Source organism: Gorilla gorilla, chromosome 10, assembly GCF_029281585.2.
Source record: "Gorilla gorilla gorilla isolate KB3781 chromosome 10, NHGRI_mGorGor1-v2.1_pri, whole genome shotgun sequence".
Lineage (NCBI taxonomy): Eukaryota > Metazoa > Chordata > Mammalia > Primates > Hominidae > Gorilla > Gorilla gorilla.
Genome location: NC_073234.2, coordinates 28,155,340 through 28,181,052, shown reverse-complemented (window position 1 = coordinate 28,181,052; position 25,713 = coordinate 28,155,340). Strand labels below are relative to the sequence as shown.

At 42.3% G+C, this 25,713-nt stretch overlaps 1 protein-coding gene across 2 annotated transcripts in view; it reads right to left on the bottom strand.

Moving 5' to 3' along the window:
* Positions 1-563: 563 nt before the first annotated feature.
* APOLD1 (apolipoprotein L domain containing 1) overlaps positions 564-25,713 on the bottom strand; it is a 65,782-nt gene continuing 40,632 nt past the window's right edge. The window contains exons 1-2 of one of the 2 annotated variants that reach the window (XM_004052754.5): positions 6,359-6,445; positions 564-5,144 (exon numbers count right to left, since the gene is read on the bottom strand). In XM_004052754.5, the coding sequence (XP_004052802.1) occupies positions 4,401-5,144; positions 6,359-6,361 (747 nt within the window). In that variant the 5' untranslated portion in view covers positions 6,362-6,445 and the 3' untranslated portion in view covers positions 564-4,400. Of the gene's footprint in view, positions 5,145-6,358; positions 6,446-25,713 lie in introns of those variants that run through there. The other variant, XM_019038881.4, reaches the window with a different exon arrangement.

The window sequence follows — 25,713 nt, the reverse complement described above, 5'->3', positions numbered from 1 at the left end:
TCCAGAGCAGTCATCCCCAACTGGCTGCAGCAACCACAATAGGCTTTTTGTTTAAATTGCTGGACCCCCTGCTTAATGATCACCCTCCTTTTCTTTCTTACCAAGAGAATCTTAGGTATATTAGGGGCAGCGTTGTTCTCGGCTAAAACTACTACATTTCCCAGCCTGCCTTGCATGGTCAAGATCGGTGGCTTGCAAGGTGAAGTCCCCCAGAGATTTACGGGAAAGTTTTCTTTCCTAATATACATGCTGCCCTTCACCCTCCCTGCCCACCTGTCTTTAGTGTTTGGATGTTGTGAAGGCTAATTTGGCTGATTCTAGGTTTCCTTTCAATTCCTTCCCAGGTTGTAATTATGTTCAAAGGTTTTGAGACTGCTGGAAGTCTGATTTCTAGGCAAAAGGGAATTCCTGTGTATGCATTGATTATTTAAAAAAATTGATTCATATAGTTTGATCTGAATATTCTAAGTGCAAATGATTAAACATCTGCCCTTTTTCAAAGTTACTAATTCATACACAAGGAAACATAGAACTAGGAAATTAATTACAGAAAGATAAAAAAATTTGAGGAATGAGCAATTTATTTCAATAAAGAGCATTAATTTTGCTACAGTGGGAAAAAATGAACTCAAGAGTTGCTACATTTAACTGTATCCCCATTTATCTCTGCACAATGTCTTTATCTCAGTGTCTCAATTCACACTAAAATATTGAATGAGAAATACACCACGTTGGCTGATTGCTTGACATATCTGATTTAGGGAGACTTCTACAACCACTCCTCTCTTTTTTCTCCCAGTAAATACTTTTGACTTTGACACTTACCATATTGGAAATGACAGGTGCCCGAGGGCAAGTGCATCAAAGCAGTTAGGATTGGAATGCTTGCTAAGGATTATTTTTTTAATGGAGCAGTTCTATTGAATCCTTAAAATGCAGAACCCAGTGAATCTCCTTTATTGTGAAACAAAACAATTCAAATGATTGCAAACCCCAGAACCTAACAGAGAAGCACTTAAACATTTAGAACAAACATACTTATATTTCAAACTCTGGCATTTTTGTGAAGTACACTTATCATCTAAATACCTCTCTCCCTTCTTCTCTTTTACAACATACCATTTCAACCTGTTTGTTTATAGAATGAAGGCCTTAAGGAAAAGCCTTATTCACATCCCCGTAAAAGAAAGAAATAAATATTTGTTTCTAGAATCAATCTAACTGAACTTGACTAAATCTTGATAGAGGCTCCAATCTTACTCACACATAAGGCGATGGATGATCTTTTGTTGTCAACAAATTCTCATTAAGATAGCTAAACAGTTAATTAAATTATTCAAATGTGTTTCTTGAGTTCCTACTATGTGCAAAGTATCGTTCCAAAGTAGACACTCTTCCTTAGAAATAAAGTGGGCCACTGAAATCATAACTTCAAAAGTCTAGAACTTTTGATACACCCAAAATATGACAGGAAAAGTTTGCTGCTGCTGTTACTGTTGCTGCTTCCAGAAGTGCCCAGTTTAATTCTAGGGAATAGCTTAGGCATTGGAAGAACATAATTTAAACTTAAGCATTAATAAAAGATGGAGTTAGGGAATGGTTGTACCTTTACGCCATAACACAACTAATAATGTGAAGTACATTCTAAAATGATTTAAAATGATTGTGAAACAAAACAATTCATCTAAAATGAATTGTTTGATCTAAAATGCTAGCATCTGGCCAGGCAAGGTGGCTCATGCCTGTAATCCCAGCACTTTGGGAAGCCAAGGTGGGCGGATCACATAAGGCCAGGAGTTCAAGACCAGCCTGGCCAACATGGCGAAACCCTGTCTCTACTAAAAATACAAAAAATTAGCCGGGTGTGCTGGTGCACATCTGTAATCCCAGCTACTCAGGAGGCTGAGGCAGGAGAATTGCTTGAACCCAGGATTCCGAAGTTGCAGTGAGCCGAGATCAAACCACTGCACTCCAGCCTAGGTGGCAGAGTGAGACTCTGTCTCAAAAAAAAAAAAAAAAAAATGCCAGCATCTGGGTGAAACAGTCTAGGAGATGACACCAGCTTGAAAATAAACCAATATAAATTTCAAAATAAACCAGCATACAGACCAATTGCAATTTATAGAAAAAATAAAAATGTAGAAACATCGCCTCCTCTCCCCGACCCCAGTACTGAAATTATACTTCCTCAGACATACTGCCGTCACTGGGAAGGGTGCGGACAGATTGGGTACATTTATAGAATATTAAATAATTAAATAACAGAGGCACCGTTTTTGCATGTATGGTCCCAAAGACTTTTCAACTTATTTTTCAACATTACAGTTGTTAAGAATGGAAATTGAAGGAATTGTACATATTTTTGCTGACAGTTTCTTACAGACCCCAAAGTGAAAATGCAACACATCACCACCATAAGACAAGCTATTTTGTCTGTCACCCATAAGACATAACTTGATAGGACATCAGGCTTGCAAGTTCTAAGTGCTTCCTTCACATACCTCTAAACTTTTTATCTTTCCTGAACTAAATAGATTCCTTTTCCAGGTCAAGTGTTACCTTCTGGCAAAATACCTTCAGGATAAATATGCTTCCTCAGTTATATATCCCACAATGCAAGCTTCCATTACAAGCTTGAACTCAGCTCCTGGTCTTGCTATTCAAGACTCTCCACAGTTACTTCAAAGGATCACTTAAAACACTAGAGAAAAAGAATCTCCCTGAAGGAGAGAGACATTCAAGGAAAGCAGTGCTATTTCCAGCTCATGCCCTGCCTTAGAAACTCAAACTTAATCTCATCTCTTGCAAAGAGCCTCAGCAGTCTCCCATTTAGAAACTTGCTCTTATTATTTTCTAAATGTGGTGATTAAATAAAATTAAATGCAAACAATAAACAATAATTAAAAATTAAATTACAAACTTAAAATAAATAAAAAATACATGGACTGGCACTTTTCAGAGAAGTAATAATAGACAAAGGTCAGTTTCAGGAACTTCATATTCCTTTCTGTACCAGTTTCTACAATAGGCGGGAAACACTGCCCTCTAATGGGCTTTTAGTGTTACATCCCTTATTCATACGGTGAGACACTGCCCCAGGGTGCACGTACGCGTGCTCTCTCTCTCTCTCTCTCATTTTGGTTTCTGGGACACAGTCTGTCCTTGGTCATCTGTGAACGACTCTGAAGACCATGGAGTCCCTAGAGAAGCCGTGAGACTTCGTGAAAGCCGTGAGCTTTCACTTGATGAGTGAAAGCTCATCAAGGGGATTAGAAGTCAGCATTTGTTGCAGTGATTTTCAAACCTTAGTGTGCCGCAGAACCACCCAGAGAAATTGTTTAAACTCAGGTTGCTGGGCCCCACAGCCAGAGTTTCTGATTCCATAAATCAGGAGGGTTGTGTCCAAGAATTTGCCTTTCTAACAAGTTCCTGGGTGATGTTAATTTGCCATTCCAGGGACTACACTATATGAGCCAGCACCATCATGCTAGGCACTTGGGCTCATTTAATATCTCACAACAGGGTGAGATTTTATCATCTTTGTTTTACACAGTCTCAGAGAGATTAGGTGGCTACACTCACACAGTAGTGACAAAGCCTGTCTCAAGCCCAGGACTGTCTAACTCAAAACCCATCACTCTCTTCTGAACACAATGATGTCGGGAAATGAAGTTGGCAGTCGCTCCATCTATCTGGCCCTCAGCTTCATGTGAGGGAGCAGGACTTAGATGATGGCTTCACGGGCTTCCCCTCTGAGTACTTGGAGGACTGGATTGGGAGCCACTCAGGAAAGGCCTACTTTATACCCAGGCCGCATCTGGGAGTAGGTAAGCTGAGGGGAAAGGGAAGAGGAGGACATGTCAGCACCAGGGCCCTCTCTGGGTTCTGAACCATCTTACAACGTTCAGAGAAGGGCTGATTTGCTCTGGATTCTGGAGTTCTTTGTATCAGAAATTCTGGAAGAGAGACAAATGCCTTCCTCACGCGCATTTTGAGGACTTCAAAGACTAGTAGGACTTGGAGAGGACCCAGAGGATGGCACTCTCTCCAGTCTCAGGCCAAGCCACCAGGGCAGGGTCAGGGACCCCGAAATAACTTTAAAACAGGAGTGCCTGCCCAGCTGTGTTTAGACAGAAAGGTTTTGATAAAGGAAAAAAGAGTTTTTGGGTCACATTCTTCCACTAGGAAGACTGAAAAGTCCGTAGCACTCAAGCCCAGGCAGATGTCACAGTGTTGGGAAAAGAAGGGCTTTGGGGACCTGCCCACTTCAAAAACAGTTTTTCTCATCCTTTGCCTTCGGCTCCTAACCCAGCTTGGTGTTTTCCTAAGGGAGCTACAAATTCTGGAGCATCCCACGGGGATGATTTGCTGGCCTCGGTCATTAGGGGGAAAGGATGTTCTCAGAAAAACAGCCCTGCACGCTGGTCAGCAGAGATCTTGAGGTCGTGGCCACGGCTGGACTTGGTGCAGAGCTGAACCCGGGACTCCAGCTGCTCACTGAGTTCGTCCAGAGCCCCGGTGCAGGACTCCAGGCTCTCGGCCAGTTTCTGAATCTTGGCCTTCAGCACGGCCTGGCTAACCTTGGTGTCCCCCTCCGCCCGCCTGGGGATGAGGAAGCCACGTGAGCCAAAGAAGACGATGAAGTAGACAGAATTGTACAGGGCGATGGAGGCGTTCCTCCCGCACTGCAGCAGCTGGCGGTCCCCGCAGCCCTGCCAGCGGCAGAAAAACTCGAGGCAGCTCAGGATCTCTCGCATCTGGTCCTGGCAGGTGGCCGCGATCTCCTGCACCCTCCGCAGCTCCCGGGAGTTGCAGAAGATCAGCGAGAGATCGGACGTGATGGTAACGGCCCCTCCGGCTGTGGCCACCCCCAGCCCCACGGCCGACACCAGCAGCGAGGTCCCCAGGGTGACCGGGCTGAGCGAGAGCCCCACGATGGCTGCGAGGGCGCCCGTTGCGCTCAGCGAGCTGCCGGCCACGTTGGCTACGAGGGAGCGCCTGCGCAGGCGCTCCAGGCGCCGGGCCACCTCGCGCAGGCGCAGCACCTGGCCGTGCAGCCGGCCTCGGCGGTCCAGCAGCAGCCCCTGGAAGCGCCGCAGCGCGTCGGGCCCCTGCGGCTCCCGGGCCGCCGGCCTCTCCATTCCCTGCGGGGACATAGACACGCGGTCAGCCTGGAGTCTCCGTGCCAGCCGACGCTCCCGCCCTGCTGCCCGGACGCCAGCGGGAACTTGGCACGAGTTCAGCGGAGCAGCCACTGCCACGCTAGGGGAACGGGTGTTTCCAGTGGATCATGAGACAAGTTCTCAAAGACCTGTTCTGGAATCCGGGGGGAGCCACACAAGTTCTCAGGACCTTATCTCTGCATATGAAAATAGGAATAATGCTATCTTCTGCTTCTCTCCCAGGGAACGTTAACGATGGGCTTCATCAGCTATGTGTTAAATAAGATTTAAACTGGGAGGGGCGTGGTATTAGAAGGCTTCTCCAGTACTGAGGCCTTTGCTCTACTTAAGATAACACTTTGTAAGTGGTGGGTTGTACAGTTTACAAAGCCCTTTCATCATGTGAAAATTGGATCCTAGGAGTTTTGCAACACACTTTTCTCTCTCTCTAATGAATGAAAAAGACTTCACCAAAACCTCAAAAATCGTATTTTCTACCAAGCAGAAGAAACTAATCTAAGTTAGATGCTTGCCTGAAGCAACTCTTCTGCTTGTGATTCTTCCAGGCTCTTTTCTTAGAATCAAGCCTAAAATGAGATTTGCACTGTTTATTCTAACTAGGGCTCCTTGGATCTTCAGAAACATCAGTCTTTGCTGGGTGCTTGATTTAAACTAAGTCACATTAAATTAATACCATTATGTCTCTTTGTTATGAAAGTTTTCTTTTAAAAATGAGTAATGGTTGAATAAAATAAAGTGACCAAAATTTTTGTTCAACAAATTCTACCACGTTGAAGCCAACTGAAGATGACTGACAAAGATATGAACAAGTTGTACATCTTGGGGGAAAAGTACATTCATCCTAGTTGCAGATTCCCACCTTCATGTCCACTGTACTCTTCATTATTAAGAACTTCTTAAAAGTGGCAAATGAGCCATAGAAATAGAGCATTTCAAAACTGAGCTATCAGGGCAGAAATCATTCTCATCTGGAAGAATTGCATGCATCAGACATCAGATTCTAGAAGCAGCTGATTCTTCACAGAGCCCAGTCTAGAATCCTCATCTCCTTATTCATAGGACTTAATTTTACTTCCATGCTTCCATAATCCAACCCACCAGGGATAATTTTCCAGGTGAAAAGAGAAAATGAGAAAAAGTCATCCTGAATATATGCCTCGGGGTTCCCCACTTACCATTCACTTCTGTCTGCCTCCAGGAAAGTAAAATCTGAGGCTGTTTCTGGATGAGTGTGCTTTATAGTTCCAGAGAACCAATGGCTGCCCTGGGAAAGCCTTGTCTCATTCTGAGAATTTGCCATTTCCTGTCATGACCCCTGCTGCCTTCATCCAGAAGGACGTGACATGGTGGAAAATGACCTGCCAGCACAGCACATCCCGTATTTAGGAAACGAACATTGTGTGTTCGCTTTCCCCTGAACGCAGGAAGAGAACCACAGGCTCTTCCCTAACTTGAAACAAGTGTGTTGTCATTCTCCCAGGGGGATACCCTGCCTTTCCTGAGAATAGCTAATGACGCGATAGGGAAGGCCTTCAAACGCACCCCAGGCTGACCAATTATAGTGTTTCATGAGGCCACCATTACAAAATCATATTTTAAAAGAAAAGGGAGGGGGTGGAAAACCCTCATATCTGACATAGCCGCTCATACTCCACTGCTGTATTTTTAAAAGCGTTGTGAATCTGTGAGTGGCTGGAGCCTGGGATCATTTGGCATGCAGCGGGTACCCTGCAGTCCTAAGAATGCAAGGCCACACCCACAGGAAGTGCTGCGTGCAGTTTTGGGCATCTCCAGCTGTGGAGAAGACATTGGCGGTCTCAGAAAGGGCACACTCCAGGTCACATGCATCAGAAAAATCAGTGGAGTCAGGCTGCACGAGGAGCTAATTGTACACTTTCAACCACAACAGGGCATTGGCTTCCCAGGTTTTCATTTGAAGTAGCAATTGTAGCCCATGTGATAGGGAAATGAGTGGATTCTGTCTACAGGGTCGTGAGGCATGGGCTGAAGGGCAATTATTTTGATAATTCAGCAGGGAAAAGTGAATGAAACTTCTGTGGACTTGCTGCAGACCAGACCAGATGGAACATAGATATCTCTGGGGCATTCAGAGGTGGTTGGAGCTCAGCCTAGGAATTCAGTCCTACTACATGTCCCCAAATCCATCCATCGTCCTTCTAACCCTCTCCTCCAGATAAGGAGGGCCAAATTCATTTCTCACTTGAATAAGGATTATCTCAACTCTCTGGCTTACCTGGAAAGCCTTAACAGCCATATCATTCTGGAACATGATTAAATCCCCCACCTTTATGACTATACTTTGTATTTATCAACACAGTATAACAACAGTAGCAACAGAAAGGACAACCATAGTCCTTTCAAACTTGATTATTCTAGATTTGGTCCACTTCCAAATATTCTTGTTACAGCTCCTCAAAGGATAGCTGTAACCTCAATCTAGATGCCTCCAGTGTGTCCTTTTGAGGTTAGAAGTGGAAGAATATCCTCCTCTATCTCCATAGACATGGTCACTCCAAATGGGATGTGGGCCAGGGTGAACTGGGGAGGTAGACAAGAGGGAACATACCACTGATTCTTCAGCTGACACATGTTCCTCTAACTTCCCTGGACATCATCCTGTGTGTTTTGGGTTTAGAGGAACACAATTACATCTTTATTTTATAGATGAGGAATATTGCTGGGATACAGGGTCTTCTTCAGAGCATCAATATCATAGTACAGAGGTAGGATGAAGAACCAGAAGGTAGAGAATAGCGTGTATACTGACCTCAGCCCATATCTTGGAATTTGTTTTTCTCTGTGTTGAAAGCCCATTTTCTTTGTATTTGCCTCTTTATGGAGGCAAAAAAAATTGAGTTAATTGACAGTTTGGGCTAAAGTTTTACTGCCCATAAAAACCTGGTACTTTGCCCAGTCATGGTGGCCCATGCCTATAATCCCAGCACTTTGGGAGGCAGAGGAGGGAGGGTCGCTTGAAGTCAGGAGTTCGAGACCAGCCTGGTTGACATAATGAGACCCCATCTTTACAAAAAATTTAAAAATTGGCCGGGCATAGTGACTCACATCTGTAGTCCTAGCTATTCAGGACACTGAGGCAAGAGGATCACTTGCACCCAGGAGGTCAAGGCTGCAGTGAGCTATAATGATACTACTGCAACACAGCCTGGATGATAGAGACTTTGTCTCAAAAAAAAAGCAAAAAAAAAAAAAAAAAACCAACTGGGGCCAGGTGCAGTGGCTCACCCCTGTAATCCCAGCACTTTGGGAGGCTAAGGCTGGTGGATCACCTGAGGTCAGGAGTTCAAGACCAGCCTGACCAACATGGTAAAACCCCGTCTCTACTAAAAATACAAAAAAATTAGCTGTGTGTGGTGGCGTGCTCCTGTAGTCCCAGCTACTCAGGAGGCTGAGGCAGGAGGATCACTTGAACCTGGGAGGCAGCAGTTGCAGTGAGCCGAGATCACACCGCTGCACTCCAGCCTGGGTAACAGAGTAAAACTCTGTCTCCAAAAACAAACAAACAAACAAACAAAAAACCCAACTGGTACTTCACCTTGTTTATAAGAACTGACACTTGAACTTAGCAATTTCAATTCAGCATTTGTTTACTTTTATTTATTTATTTATTTATTTTTGAGACGGAGTCTCAGTCTGTCGCCCAGGCTAGAGTACAGTGGCATGATCTCAGCTCACTGCAATCTCCGCCTCCCGGATTCAAGCAATTCTCCTGCCTCAGCCTCCCGAGAAGCTGGGATTACAGGTGTGCACCACTACACCTGGCTAATTTTTGTATTTTTAGTAGAGACGAGGTTTCGCCATGTTGGACAGGTTGGTCTCGAAGTCCTGACCCCAGGCGATCCACCTGCCCCAGCCTCCCAAAGTGCTGGGATTACAGGCATGAGCCACCATGCCCAGCCAGCATTTGTTTAATTTCATATAGTAAAGACACAATAACAAATTTTAGGAACAAATGAAGGCATTTTGTTCAAAAGTTCTGTGTGGTCAGTTTCCACAAAAAAAATCTGTGGACCACATCCTCAAACTTCTCTTTTAAATTGTTTGTTGGGCACTTCCAACACATCACCCTAGAGAGACTACACTGAAAATGGTGGTTGGCCCTCAAACTAGCCTTCAGATCTGTTCAACTCTTTTTTTTGTTTTGTTTTGTTTTGTTGAGGCAGGGTCTCACTCTGTCACTCAAGTGGGAGTGCAATGGCACCATTACGCCTCACCGCAGCCTTGACCTCCTGAGATCAAGCAATCCTCCTGCCCCATTTTTTGACTTTTTGTAGAGACAAGTTGTCACTATGTTAAACTCTTGATGCAGCTGAACCGCGGCATTAGCAATACTAGTTTGAATTCTGAGTCCTCGAACCATGAGGAAATTCAGTGTAGGAAGGACGAGAGACAGCTTTTTAAGCATAGGAATCTTCAGGCCCCAGCCCTGGAGAGTCTAATTCAAGAGGTCTGGAGTGGGATCTGGGAGAATACAGGTGATTCCTACCTGCAGCCGGGTTTGTGAACCACTGCTCTAGGAACTGGTAGTGTTTGTTTGTTTGTTTGTTTGTTTGTTTGTTTGAGACGGAGTCTTGCTCTGTTGCCCAGGCTGGAGTGCAGTGGTGTGATCTCGGCTCACTGCAGCCTCCGCCTTCCAGGTTCAAACGATTCTCCTGCCTCAGCCTCCCAAGTAGCTGGGATTATAGGCACGCACCACCATACCCAGCTAATTTTTGTATCTTTAGTATAGATGGGGTTTCACATTGTTGGCCAAACTGGTCTCAAACTCCTGACCTCAGGTGATCTGCCCACCTCGGCCTCCCAAAGTGCTAGGATTACAGGCGTGAGCCACCATGGCCAGCCAGAACTGGTAGTTTTCTGACCACCAGTTACATGGCAGCAGAAACAGTAAGTTTAGTGGAAAGGACTATGTTAGGAGGTGTTTATACAGTTATCAACAACCCATTTGCTTTAGGCCCCTACTTAAAACATTACATTTTAAAGATAAAGTATGCTGGGCGCGGTGGCTCACGCCTGTAATCCCAGCACTTTGGGAGGCCGAGGCAGGCAGATCATGAGGTCAGGAGGTCGAGACCATCCTGGCTAACATGGTGAAACCCCGTCTCTACCAAAAATACAAAAAATTAGCCGGGCATGGTGGCAGGCGCCTGTAGTCCCAGCTATTCGGGAGGCTGAGGCAGGAGAATGGCGTGAACTCGGGAGGTGGAGCTTGCAGTGAGCAGAGATCATGCCACTGCACTCCAGCCTGGGCGACAGAGCGAGACTCCGTCTCAAAAAAAAAAAAAAAAAAAAAAAAGATAAAGTGATAATTACGCTCAAGGCCTTTCAGAGGACTGGGCCACCTCCATTTTTTGAGACTCTCAGTTATTTTATTTTTTATTTTTTTGAGACGGAGTTTCGCTCTTGACTAGTGGCAATGACTAGTGGCAATGACGCGATCTCAGCTCACTGCAACCTCCGCCTCCCAGGTTCAAGCAATTCTCCTGTCTCAGCCTCCCAAGTAGCTGGGATTACAAGTGCCTGCCACCACCCCTGGCTAAGTTTTTGTATTTTTAGTAGAGACGGGGTTTCATCATGTTGGCCAGGCTGGTCTTGAACTCCTGACCTCAGGTGATCCACACACCTCGGCCTCCCAAAGTGCTGGAATTATAGGTGTGAGCCACAGTGCCTAGCCTCTCAGTTGATTTTTAAAAATGAAGAAATTCTATAATGGAATATAAAAAATTGTGGTTTATTTCTTTTAATTGCAATGTAATATATCTTAGGTCAGTATTTTGCTATTCACAATATAGTCACAGGATTTATAAAATATTAATTCATAGTGCACCAAGTGGAAAAGTGGCACAAGTTTAAAGTTATGTGATGATGACTTTTTCCTTTTAATACTTAACTGTATATCTCAGTGACTAAATATAGGACCTCTTTTGGAGACATCAAAAATATAAAATTCAGTCCGGGCATGGTGACCCTGCAATCCCAGCACTTTGGGAGGCTGAGGTGGAAGAATCACTTGAGCCCAGGAGTACAATACCAGCCTGGGCAACATGGCAAAACCCCATCTCCACAAAAACTACAAAAATGAGCTGTGTGTGGTGGCCTGTGCCTGCAGTCCCAGCTACTGGGAAGGTGGAGGTGGGAGGATCGCTTGAGCCCCGGAGGCAGAGGTTGCAGTGAGCCAAGATTGCTCCACTGCACTCCAGCCTGGGTGGCAGAGCCAGACTCTGTATCAAAATAAATAAATAAATAAAATTAAAATAAAAAATAAAATTGAGACAACTTGTAAATGTGAGGTTTAGTCCAAAGGTCTTGCAGACTTTCCTTTGTCATCTGTTCTAATATGTACATTCACCAAAATAAAAATAAATTCGGCCAGGCACAGTGGCTTATGCCTGTAATCCCAGCACTTTGGGAGGCTGAGGCAGGCGCCTCGGTGGTGTGTGTAGCTGTAGTCCCAGCTACTTGGTACTTGGGAGGCTAAGCTGGGAGGATGGTTTGAGCCTGGGAGGTGAGGCTGCAGTGAGCCGAGATCACACCACTGCACTCCAGCCCGGGCAATAGAGCCAGACATTGTCTCAAAAAAAAAAAAAAAAAGCAAATTAAAATAATAACACATATTCACCTGAGGATTTTTGCCCATGATTTCTTTGAATTTCCCCAGAATGTAAGTGCTCTAGAACATAGTCAAGCTCTCATAGTTGCTTGTTGAATTTAACTAAAGAAAAATGCTTTGTTCACTTAAAGAAATATAATTATTCTATAACAATTTTATAAGAATTTAACATAAAATTTTCTCTTGGACTATACAGCTTGGTATAACTTAGAATACTTATTCTGCAGAAGACTTCTAGGATATCTATATTGCATGGAATCTCAAGTATTACTGTCAAAAATTCATGGAACTGCACAGGAAAATAAAGACTCAACAAGTACTGCACTCCAGCCATTTTTGTTTCTCCAAATTGGCCTCCAATCTTTGTTAATGTACACACACATCCTTAATCACTAGTGTTTAAACACTAGCCTGTGTTCTTTTTTCTACTTAACGTTCCTGCAGATAGATACACACTTGTCTATGTTGACATAGTCCTCACCTCTGTCATTTTTTAATAGCTATGTAATAATCCCATTGTTTGCTTAGTCATTTCCCTGTTAGACACTTGGATTGCTTCCAGGTTTTTCACTGTTATAACTAGAGTTGCCAGGACATCTGTGTACATTTTTTTTCCTTTGGATTATTTCTTTGAGGAGTATTCACAAATGGGAGAATACCAAGTCAAGGAGAATGACCATCTTCATCGTTTTTGTTATATAGTGCTATATTGCTTTCCAGAAGAACCCATTTATAATGCCACCAGCTTTTGTAAGAACAGAGGCAGAAGGCTTTCAGAATTTTCTTATATTAATGTTTAATTTGTTCGATTTCAGCTCCACTAATGTGTATTGAACACCTACTGTGTGCCAGACATCAGGCTAGAGTCTGGGGACCAAAAGCTGAATAAGATATAGTCCCTGCCCTCCAGGAGATGGCAAATCTATTGGAAGAGAAAAAGACAGAATATATCATTTAAATTTAAGGTGGGGAAGTGCCGGGGTGTGTGCTGGTACCAAGAAAGCACAGGGCAAATACATGCCCAGGAAGTACTAGGGAAGACTTTCTGGGAGCACTGATATTGAGCTGAATCTTGAGAGTCAAACAGAAGTTATTTGGACAAAAATTAGGAGAGAGAGGAGGGCAGTCTGGACAAAGGAACAGAATGGACAAAGGAATGGAGGAGTGTCCAGGGTGTTTAGTGTTGCTGAACATAAAGTGGGAAGCAGGGAAGGCCAAAGGATGAGGCTTAAGGGGTAGGTAGAAGACAAGTCATGACAGCTTTGCAGTGCCATGTGGGAAAGAGGGAGCCATTGAAGGCTTTCATCTGTGGCCTTACAGGGTTAATTTGACATTGTTGTGTGACAGTTTTGTGAAGGATGGTTCTCAGAGGTACACAACTAAAGCCAGGAGACAGTTAGAAGGTTATTGAAGTAGTTGACAGAGATTATCTCAGATTTGGCTAGTGTTGGTAGGATGCAATGGAGTGGATAAAGTACAGAATATGTTTTGGAAGCAAAATTGACTAATCATTCCTAAGGCTGCTCAGACAGGGTAGCCATCACATCCACTCACATTCTATTGGCCAATCAAGTTGTGGCCAACCCAACATTAAAGGGGTAGGAGCTAGGCACAGTGGCTGGCTCCTGTAATCCCAGCACTTTGGGGGGGCCGAGGCAGGAGGATTGCTTGAGCCCAGGAGTTTGAGATCAGCCTGGGCAACACAGTGAGAACCCATCTCTATAAAAAAAAAAAGAAATTAAAAATTAGCCACATGAGGAGGTGTGCACCTGTAGTTTCAGCTACTTGGGAGGCTGAGGTGGGAGGAGTGCTTGAGCCTAGGAGGGCGAGGCTGCAGTGAGCCATGGTCACACCATTGCACTCCAGCCTGGGCAACAGAGTGAGACCCTGTCTCAAAAATGTAAAATAAAATAAACAAAAAGATAGAGAGGTATACGCCTCCCACAGGGAGAAGCAAGCAGAAGAAATGTAAACCATCAGATCATTGTCAGGATGCTTTCCTGGCCAAGTACAGTGGCTCACACCTGTAATCCCAGCACTTTGGGAGGCCAAGGCTGGCGGACTGCTTGAGCTCAGGAGTTTAAGACCAGCCTGGGGAACATGGCAAAACCTTGTCTCCACAAAAAAATAAAAAATAAAAAAAATAGCCAGGTGTGGTTGTGCACCCCTGTGGTCCCAGCTATTCAGGAGCCTGAGGTGGGAGGATCGCTTCAGCCCCAGGAGGCAGAGGTTGCAGTGAGCCGAGACTGTACCACTGCATTCCAGCCTGGGTGATAGAGTGAGACCCTGTCTCAAAAAACAACAACAACAACAACAAAAAACACCTTTCCTTGTAGAGAAGATATTTCCAGGTGAACTGTGACACCATCATCCACCTCCTATACCCTCTTCCTCTTCAGTTTGTTCTTTGGAATTGCAGTCTCCATCTGGATACACAGGTTGAGAGGTTGAATTTCCCTAATGCAAAAATCTGAAATCTGAAATGCTGCAGTGAGCATTTCCTTTGAGCGTCACCCTGGTGCTCAGTAAGTTTTGGATTTTAGAGTGATGCTCAAAGGAAATGCTCACTGGAACATTTCGGATTTCAGATTTTTTAATTAGGGATGCTCAATTGGTAAACATATAATGCAAATATTCTAAAATCCTGCCAAAATTGAAATCCAAATCACTTCTAGTCCCAAACCTTTTGGATAAGGAATACTCAACTTGTAGTAAAAATCTCGCTCTGGCTAATATAAGCGAATTATTGCTATGAGACTGAGGGAACACATACTTGAGCATGGGAAAGGACCATGGAGTTCTAAAGAACCAAGAAACTGAAAGGACATCAGTCGTTTTGTAATTGGAACAGGCTGTGTGATGAAACTAACCAACCACTGTTTCCTTTTGTGCTTGTATCAGTTTAAGAATCAAAGTTCCAGGAGTGACTACTGGGTTGGCTGAGCTTAGGTCAAGTGCCCATCTACTGTCTGCACTGGGCAGGGAGAAGAGGGGTGATTGCTTTCAGCTTTCAAGTGGGAGATGGTAAAAGAACTTGACCTTCCCACCAACATTACATATATACTCAGGGAGAAGTTTCACACCAGCAAATTACAATGGGATTGCTATGTCAGGGAAAGGGAAACTGATGGTTAGATAAAACTAAAAAGAAAATATCCACAATAAACATTTTAGCCTAATTTGACCTACCTGGAGTTTATTATATACAGTGCATAGCGGGTGCTAATTCTTCTTCAGATGAATATAATTTTGATCATTTTTTATTTAAAAAATACGCTTTTCTATAGATGTGTTATTGCTGGCTAGTCTTATATTGATTTGTTACCATTGTTAATATCTACTTCTAGGAAATCTATTCCACTAAACAGTTTACCTGTTTTTAATTCAATATAATATGATTTTGAATGTTACTGCTTCATAATCCGATTTTTTATTTTTAAAGGGAGACTCAACCTTCATTGCTTTTTGCTGAGGGAAAAAAGCATGTATCTTTGCTAATCTTACTTGCTTTTCTTTTGGACATATCTGATGCTGGGAACTCTTTAACTGTCCCAGGCTTCCTAATGTGTGCAGTTTAAAGTTTGCTCCGCTTCCTCCTCCACAGGTGTGCGCACCTGCACAGAACACCTGGGATCCTGGGGGTGAAACCTACACTCTATCATTAATATAGAATCGTTTGCCCCATGGGCCCTATTACGGAATATCTAGTTTACCACATGCCTTTTCTTCTGGTGCCAGAAAGACTGCAGCTGAGTCCACATCCCTCCAGTAGCCATAAAGATTCTCTTATCTTCCAGGATACTGGGAAACAATTACCTTTGTCTGGCCCTTTCTCAGGCTTAGTCATTATCTTCCGAGTTCTCAGACATCTACAACAGTATTGCAGCCTGGATTATAACACCTGCTTGTTTTGTATCTACAGAGGCATCATAAATCTTAAGCTTTCCCTTAGCTTTTAGACTATTTGAATTGTTTAATTTGTAATATGCCTGTTATAGGTGAGAGAATGTTGGATACTTGTTTTCTTTTCTAACTTTGTTTAAAGTCTATTTTTAGTAGAATTCAGTCGGTTCACATTAAGCAATATGACGAAGCAAGGGGTGTATCTTCTAACACCCTGAAAGTTGGTCATTATTATTCTCCTTATTTGCTTTTATTAATTTAGTTTTGTTTGTTTGTTTGTTGTGTTTTTTTTTTTTTTGAGACTGGGTCTCACCCTGTCACCCAAGCTGGAGTGCAGTGGCATGATCATAGCTCACTGTAACTTTGAACTCCTGGGCTCAAGCAATCCTCTCACCTCAGCCTCCTGGGTAGCTGGGACTGCAGGTGCACACCACCACACCCAGCTAATTAAAGAAAGAAAATTTTGTAGTAATAAAGTCTCACTATGTTGCCTAAGCTGGTCATGAACTCCTGGTCTGAAGCAGTCCTCTCGCCTTGGTCTCCAAAAGTGCTGGGATTACAGGCGTAAGCCATTGTACCCAACCGTTTTTTACAAAATGTAGTTTCTACGGTGAGTTTTCAACTCTATTTGCTTTTGAATTAGGTAAGAAAATGATTTTATGTAATCTATTTTCCTCTCCAAACTTGCTTTGTTAGACTATTTTTTAGAGCAGTTTTAGATTTGCAACAAAATTGAGTAGAACATACAGAGACACCCCGTGCTCCCTGCCCTCACACATGCATAACTTCTCCCATTATTGCCAGTGCCCACAGAGCAGTACCTATGTTACAATTCATGAACCTACATTGGCCCAAAGTCTGCAGTTTACATTAGGGTTCCTTATTGGTGTTGTACACTCTGTGGGTTTGAAAAATGTTTAATGACATGTATCCACCATCATCGTCTCATACAGAGTAGTTTACCTGCCCTGGAAATCCTCTGCACTTCGCCTGTTCATCCCTCCCTCCCTCCTAACCCCTGGCAACCACTGATCTTTGATCACTGTCTTCATAGTTTTATCTTTTCCAGAATGTCATTAGTTGGAATCACAGCATGTAGCCTTTTCAGATTGGCTTCTTTCATTTACAGACATGCACTTAAATTTCCTCCACATCTTTTCGTGACTTGATAGCTCATCTCTCTTTGGCACTGAATAATGTCCCATTGTCTGGATACGCCACCACTTATTCACTCAGCTACTGAAGAACATCTTGGTTGCTTCTGATGTTTGGCAATCACAAATAAAGCTGTGGTAAGCATCTGTGTGTAGCTTTTTGTGTGAACATAAGTTTTCAATTCCTTTGGGTAAATACCAAGGAGCATGACTGCTGGATCTTATGACGAGAGTATGTTTAGTTTTGTAAGAAACTGCCAAACTGTCTTCCAAACTCATCGTACCATTTCAAATTCCCACCAGAAATGAAGGAGAGTTTCTGCTGCTCCACATCCTCATCAGGGAATTTAGTATTGTTCTGGATTTTGGCCATTCTAATCAATATGTAATGGTACTTCATTGCTGTTGTGATTTGCATTCCCTGATGACATATGATTTGGGACATCTTTTCATATATTTATTTACCAACAATATCTTCTTTGGTGAGGTGCCTGTTAAGGTCGTTGGCCCATTTTTTGTTCAGGTTCCTTGTTTTCTTTCTTTTCTTTTCTTTACTTTTCTTTTCTTTCTTTTTTCTTTTTTTTTTTTTTTTTTTTTTTTGGAGTTAGAGTCTCGCTGTGTCACCCAGGCCGGAGTGCAGCAGTGTGATCTTAGCTCACTGCAACCTCTGCCTCCTGGGTTCAAGCCATTCTCCTGCCTCAGCCTCCCGAGTAGCTGGGATTACAAGCACACACCACCATACCCAGCTAATTTTTGTAGTTTTTGGTAGAGACGGGGTTTCACCATGTTGGCCAGGCTGGTCTCAAACTCCTGACCCAAAGTGATTCACCCTCTTCGGCCTCCCAAAGTGCTAGGATTACAGGTGTGAGCCACCACACCTGGCCAGGTTCTTTTTCTTCTTATTGTTGAGTTTTAAGAGTTCTTTGTATATTTTGGATAACAGTCCTTTATCAAATATGTCTTTTGCAAATATTTTCTTCCAGTCTGTGGCTTGCCTTTTCATTCAATTCACAGTGTCTTTTGCAGAGTAACATTTTTTAATTTTAATAAAGTCCAGTTTACCAATTCTTTCTTTCATGGATTGTGCCTTTGATGTTGTATCTGAAAAGTAATCACCAAGTCCAGGGTCATCTAGATTTTTTCCTGTTATCTTCTAGGAATTTTATACTTTTATGTTTTACTCTTAGGTCTGTGACCCATTTTAGGTTAATTTTTGTGAAGAGTGTAAGATCTGTGTCTAGATTCATTTTTTTCTGCATGTGGATGTCAGGTTTCCAGCGCCATTTGTTGAAAGACTATCTTTGCGCCATTGTCTTGCTTTTGCTCCTTTGTGAAAGGTCAATTGACTATATTTATGTGGGTTCACTTTGGGGCTCTCCATTCTATTCTATTGGTCTGTTTTTCTAGTCTTTCACCAATACCACACTGTCTTGATTATTGTAGCTTTATAGGAAGTATTAAGTCGGGAAGAGGTTCATTGATTTTATTAATCATTTCAAAGAACCAGATTTTGATTTCCTATTTTTAATTTCATTGATTTCTCCTCTAATTTTTATAATCTTTTCTTCTACTTTTCATTTATTTATTTAATAGACAGGGTCTGTCACCTAGGCTGGAGTACAGTGATGCAGTCATAGCTCATTGTAACCTCAAACTCTTGGGTTCAAGTGATTCTCCCACTTCAGCCTCTAGGTGGCTGGACTACAGGCACACACCATCATGCCTGGTTAATTTTTTAATTTATTTGTAGAGACTAAGTCTCACTATGTTGCCCACCCTGGTTCTTGAACTCCTGGCCTCAAGCAATCCTCCCACTTCACCCTCCCAAAGTGCTGGGATTACAGGTGTGAGACACCATAACTGGCCACTTCTACTTAGTTTAGACTTAATTTGTTCTTCTTTTTCTAGTTTCCTAAGGTGGACGCTTAGATTATTGATTTTTAGATCTTTCTTCTTTTCAAATATACGCATTCAATGCTACAAAAATTTCCCTGTAAGCACTGCTTTTACTGCATCCCACAAATTTGGTAACTTGTGTTTTTCATATAATTTTTTTTTTCTTTTTTAGAGACAGGATATCACTCTGATGCCCAGGCTGGAGTGCAGTGGTGCGATCATAACTTACCATAACCTCGAACTCCTGGGCTCAAGTGATCCTCCCACCTCAGCCTCTCGAGTAGCACTACAGGAGTGCACCACCATGCCTGGCTTTCATTTTCATTTAGTTTAAAATATTTTAATTTTCTCTTGAGAAGAATAAACAAATAAAATTGTATTGTTCAATCTCCAAGTATATTGGGATTTTCCAACTACCTTTCTGTTATTAATATGTAGTTTAATTTCATTGTGGTCTGAGAGTAGACATTACATTATTTTCATTCTTTTAAATGTTGTTAAGGTGTATTTTATAGCCCAGAATGTGGTCTATGTGGGTAAATGTTTTATGTGACTTTGAGAAGAACATGTAACCTGCTACTGTTTAATAAAGTCATCTATAGATGTCAATTACATCCAGTTGATTGATGGTGGTGTTGAGTTCAACTATGCCCTACTGATTTTCTGCCTACAGGATCTGTCCGTTCCTGAGAGAGGGATGTTGAAGTCTCTAGTTATAATAGTGGATTCATTTATTTATCCTTCCAGTTCTGTCAGTTTTTGCTTCACATATTTTGACACTCCGTTGTTAGATGCATACATTGGGTAAAGGATTGTTACGTCTTCTTGGAGAATTGACCCCTTTATCATTATGTAATGTCCCTCTTTCTTCCCACTTTCCTTGCTCTGAAGTCTGTTCTGTCTGACATAAGCATAGCTAATTCTGCTTTCTTTTGATTATTGTTGTCAGGGTGTATCTTTCTCTACCCATTTATATGTGTCTTTATATTTAAAGTGGGTTTCTTATATACAACATATAGTTGGGTCTTGTTTTTTGGTCCAGTCTGACAATCTCTTTCTTTTAACTGGTGAATTTAGACCACTGACATTCAAAGTGATTATTAATATGGTTTGGTTAACATCTACTATATTTTTTATTGTTTTCTATTTGTTGTCCTTGTTCTTTGTTCTTATTTTTATCTTTCACTCTTTTTCTCTTATGCCTTTTGTCGTTACAATTGAGCATTTCATATAAATTAATTTTTTCTCATTTTTTAGCATATCAGTTATGCTTCTTTTTTTTCTAACCTTTTTAAATGATTGCCCTAGAGTTTGCAATATACATTTACAACGAATCTGAGTCACTTTTGAATATGCCATACCACGTCACAGTTAGTGTGAGTACCTTATAATAAAGAAATAATCCTAATTTCTCTCTCACATCTCTTGTATCATTGTGGTCATTTGTTTCACTTATACATAAATATACATAGCTATATATATGCAATATGTAATCAAGAACATTATTGCTATTATTATTTTGAACAAACTGTTATCTGTTAGGAAGTGCCCTACCCTTGGCTCTTTGAGGAGCCAGAGGAGACAAGAGGCTTGGGTTTTAATGAACTCTGACAATAGCAAGCAGAAAATTATCAAAGAACAGGACACAGGCCTCGATGCCATTTCCTCCATCATAAGTTGCCAAAAACAAATGGGGCAGGAAATTGGGAATGAATTGGATGGACAAAATGAGATAATTAACATCTCTGCCAATTTGCTGGAAAACACAGATGAAAAACTTTGCACTGAAACCAGGCATTTGAACATGGTGGACAGAAAGTCAACCTCTTGTGGGATAATAATGATGATTTTGTTGCTGCTTATGGCTATTGTAGCCATTGCAGTCTGGCCAACAAACTGATGGCCATAAGGGGGCCACCAGGCATGACACCTGCTAATGGTAGATAAAAGCCCAGCACCTTTTTCATACACAAAATCTGCTCTAATAAATTCCCCCAAAGCTCTAAAAAAAAAAATGTTATCTGTTAGAGCAATTAAAAATAAGAAAAATAAAGTTTTTAAAATTTTATCTTCACTTACTTGGATGTTCTTTCCTTCTTAATGTATATCTGAGTTTCTGACCTATATACTCTTTCTTTTTTCTAAGGAAATTCTTTTACTATTTCTTGCAAGGCAACAAATTCCCCCAATTTTTGTTTGTCTGAGAAGACCTTTATTTCTGTGCCACTTTTAAAGGATGATTTCACAGCGTACAGAATTCTAGGTTGGTGGGATTTTTTTCTCTCAACACATTAAATATTTGACTCCACTCTCTTCTTGCTTGCATACTGTCTGAGAAGTTGGATGTAATTCTTTTCTTCTCTATAAGATTTTTTAAACCTCTGGTTTCTATATGGATTTTTTCTTTATCTTAAATTTTCTGTAGTGTAAATATGATATACCTAGGTGTAGAATTTTTCTGTTTTTTTAACATGTATTCTTATTGGTGTTCTCTGAGCTTTCTGGATCTGTGATTTGGTGTCTGACACTGGCTTGGGGAAATTCTCAATCATTATTGTTTCAAATATTTATTCTGTATTCTCTTTCTTCTCCTTCTGGTATTCTCATTACACACTTACACCTTTTGTAGTTGTCCTACAGTTCCTGGATATTCTTTTCTGGGTTTTTTTTTTTTTTTCAGTCTTTTTTTCTCTTTGTTTTTCAGTTTGGGAGGTTTCTCGTGAGATATCCTCAAACAGCGATTTTTTCCTCAGCATCTTTAGTATACTAATATGCAAGTCAAAGACATTTTCCATTTCTATTGCAGTGTTTTTTATCTCTAACATTTTTTTGTTGTTGTTTTTGAGATGAAGTCTCACTCTGTCACCCAGGCTGTAGTGCAATGGCGCGATTTCGGCTCACTGCAACCTCTGCCTCCCGGGTTCAAGCGATTCTCTTGCCTCAGCCTCCTGAGTAGCTGGGGTTACAGGCATGTGCCACCATGCCCGGCTAATTTTTGTATTTTTAGTACAGACGAGGTTTCACCATGCTCGTCAGGCTGGTCTTGAACTGACTTCGTGATCTGCCCGCCTCGGCCTCCCAAAGTGCTGGGATTACAGACGTGAGCCACCGCCCCCGCCTCTCCAACATTTCTTTTGGTTCTTTTTATAGTTTCCATTTCTCTGCTTACATTGCCTACCTGTTCTTGCATGCTGTCTACTTTATCCAGAGCATCTGGTTCTGATGCTTGCTTTGTCTCTTCAAACTATGTTTTTTTGCCTTTTAGTATACTTTGTAATTTTTTCTTGATAGCCAGGCATAATGTATTGGGCTAAAGAAACTACTGTAAATAGGACTTTAGTAATGTGGTGGCAAGGTGTGGAGGGAAAGGAAGCATTCTACAGTCCGATAATTAGGTCTCAGTCTTTTAGTGAGCCTATGTCTCTGGACTGTGAACTTCACAGGTGCTTCTCAGTCTCCCCCCTCTCCTAAGATGGGACAACATAGCTAGACTAGGCTGGAGTTGGGTATTTCCCTTCCCCCAGATCAGTTAGGCTGTTATAAAACCCCAGCAGGTTAGGCACCAGTTAAGTAATTTCTCCTGAGGGAAGACCTTGTTCTTAAGAACAGAATGCTCTAGGGCATTTCAAGATGGTTCCTTTTCCTCTCCCCTTGTTGGAAGCATGAGAGGATCGTTCGGCAAAATTCACTGTGAGAACCTAGTAGAGCTCCTGGAGGTAAAACTACAAAAGTGTGGGAGCCTCCCAATAAAGTTTTTATCTCACAGACTTGTCCACACCAAGCCTCCAGCAATTTATCAATTACAGTTCAGGTTTTCCCACTCCAGCACTGATTCCCATGAAGGTTTCTGCTCCAGTAAGTAAGTTGTGATTATCTGCATTCACCTGTGTTTCCAATTTGGGGTTTGCTCTATGACCTCCTATCTCTTATGGATCTAAGAAGAGCTGTTGATTTTTCAGTTTACTCAGCTTTTTACTTGTTAAGATGGAGTGGTGACTTTTTGTTTTTGTTTTTGTTTTTTAGCTGGAGGTCTTGCTCTGTTGCCCAGGCTGTAGTGCAGTGGTATAATCATGGCCCACTGCAGCCTTAATTGCCTAGGCTCAAGTGATCCTTCCACCTCAGCCTCCCAAGTAACTGGGACTACAGGCATGTGCCACCACGACTGGCTAATTTTTGTATAGTTGGTAAAGATGGGGTTTTGCCACGTTGCTCCAGCTGGTCTTGAACTCCTGTGCTCAAGTAATCCTTTTGCCTCAGCCTCCCAAAGTGCTGGGATTGCAGGCATGAGCTACGGTGCCCAGCCAGGAGTAGTGACTTCTAAGCTCCTTACATGCCAGAATGGAAACTAATGTTCCTAATCCACTTTTTTTCCCTGAAAATGTAGCACTTTAAAAGTCATTTCTGCCTTTACTTTCAATGCTAAAAAAAAAAAAAAGCAAACTACCTTTGAAAAAGGTAGGAGGCATTTTCTATAAGTTAGGCCTCTGCACATAAAGTGAAAACGAGGAATTTGAGTCCTAAGTCTGTGGTTTGTGTGTGACTTCGAGCAAGTGACTTGACTTATTGAGACTCAATTGCTTTTTTTTTTTTTAATTTAAGAGATGAGGTCTTGCTGTGTTACCCAGGCTGGAGTGCAGTGGCGTGATTCGCTTACTGCCACCTTGAATTCCTGGTCTCAAGCAATCTTTCCAACTCAACCTCCTGAGTAGCTGGGACTACACAGGTGCATGACACCTGGTTGTTTTTTTTTGTTTGTTTTGTTTTGTTTTGTTTTTAATTTTCTGTAGAGATAGGGACTCCCTAGGTTTCCCAGTCTGGTCTCGAACTCCTGGACTCAAATGATCTTCCTGCCTCAGCCTCCCAAAGTGCTGGGATTACAGGCATGAGCCACTGCACTCAGCCTCAATTGCTTTTACAAGGTTTTATTTATTATATTGGAAAGGGAAAATGGAAACCCTGTGAGACCTACACAATGTGGTGCAATTATCAGGTATTCTTACCTTTTTTCAAGCCAGTAACTATTTTTTACGTCTAGTTATCTGTGACCTTTTCAATTGTTCAATATTTGTACAGTTGTCCCTCAGCATCCATGGGAGATTGGTTTGAGGACTCCCCACAAATACCAAAATCCACAGATGTTCAAGATCCTTGTATAAAATGGCATAGTAGGCCGGGCACGGTGGCTTACACCTGTAATCCCGCACTTTGGGATGCCGAGGCAGGCGGATCCCGAGGTCAGGAGTTCGAGACCAGCCTGACCGATATGGTGAAACCCCCGTCTCTACCAAAAATAAAAAAATTAGCCAGGCATGGTGGCATGTGCCTGTAGTCCCAGCTTCTCGGGAGGCTGAGGCAGAAGAATCACTTGAACCCAGGAGGCGGAGGTTTCAGTGAGCCGAGATCGCACCACTGCACTCCAGCCCGAGTGACAGAGTGAGACTCCGTCAAAAAAAAAAAAAAAAAAAGGCATAGGATTTGCGTATAACCTACTCACCTCCTTTCATGTACTTTAAATCATCTATGAATTACATATAATACCTAATACAATGTAAGTGCTATGTAAATAGTTGTTATACTAGTTTTGTTTTTGTTTTTGTTTTGTTTTGAGACATAGTCTCCCTCTGTAGCCCAGGCTGGAGTGCAGTGGCACGATCTCACTGCAACCTCCACCTCCCGGGTTCAAGCAATTCTCATGCTTCAGTTTCACGAGTAGCTGAAATTACAGGTGCGGGCCCCCACACCCATCTAATTTTTCTATTTTTAGTAGAGATGGGTTTTGCCCCATTGGCCAGGCTACTTTCAACCTCTTGACCTCAAGTGATCTGCCCACCTTGGCCTCCCAAAGTGCTGGGATTACAGGTGTGAGCCACCGCACCTGGCCAATTTTTAAATGTGTATTATTTTTATTATTGTACTGTTGTTTTTAATTTTTCTGAATAACTCCAATCAGTGGTTGGTTTAATTCACAAATGCAGAACTCACAAATACAGAGGGCCAACTCTTATTTATTTTGTTGAGACGGAATCTTGCTCTGTCACCCAAGGTGGAGTGCAGTGGCGTGGTCTTGGCACACTACAACCTCCACCTCCCAAATTCAAGCAATTCTCCTGCCTCGGCCTCCTGAGTAGCTGGGACTATAGGCATGCACCACCACATCCGGCTAATTTTTGTATTTTTAATAGAGATGAGGTTTCACCATATTGGTTAGGCTGGTCTCGAACTCCTGACCTCAGGTGATCCACCCACCTTGGCCTCCCAAACTGCTGAGATTACAGGCATGAGCCACTGCACCCAGCCCAGGGGGCCAACTCTTATTTATTATTCTGATAGTATATGCCAGCTGATTTACCAGCTAATTCTTTTTTTCTGTTTATTTGTTTTGTTTTGTTGTTTTTGTTTGTTTTGTTTTGTTTTTTTGAGACATAGTTTCACTCTGTCACCCAGGTTGGAGTGTGATCTTGGCTCACTGCAACCTCTGCCTCCCGGGTTCAAGCGATTCTCCTGCCTCAGCCTCCTGAGTAATTGGGATTACAGGCACGTGCCACCACACTCAGCTAATTTTTGTATTTTTAGTAGGGACAGGGTTTCGCCATGTTGGCCAGGCTGGTCTCAAACTCCTGACCTTAGGTGATCCAGGCAGATAACCTCAGCCTCTCAAAATGCTGAGATTACAGGTGTCAGTCACCATGTCTGGCGCCAGTTGATTTTATATCAGTGTTTTACTATTGCCTTTTTATGGCTCTCTCAGAAATCTCTTTTTAAATTTTTTAGCTGTGGGGCAATGCAAAAGTGATTTTTAGCTCATCAATCTATAATATTCTTTGTCCTTTGTGCAACTGTAGTAGGCAGCTTGGGAACTTATGGCCCCCACCTTAACCTGACAACATCTCTTTATCTCCATTTAAAATATTCCAGTATCTTGGTACTA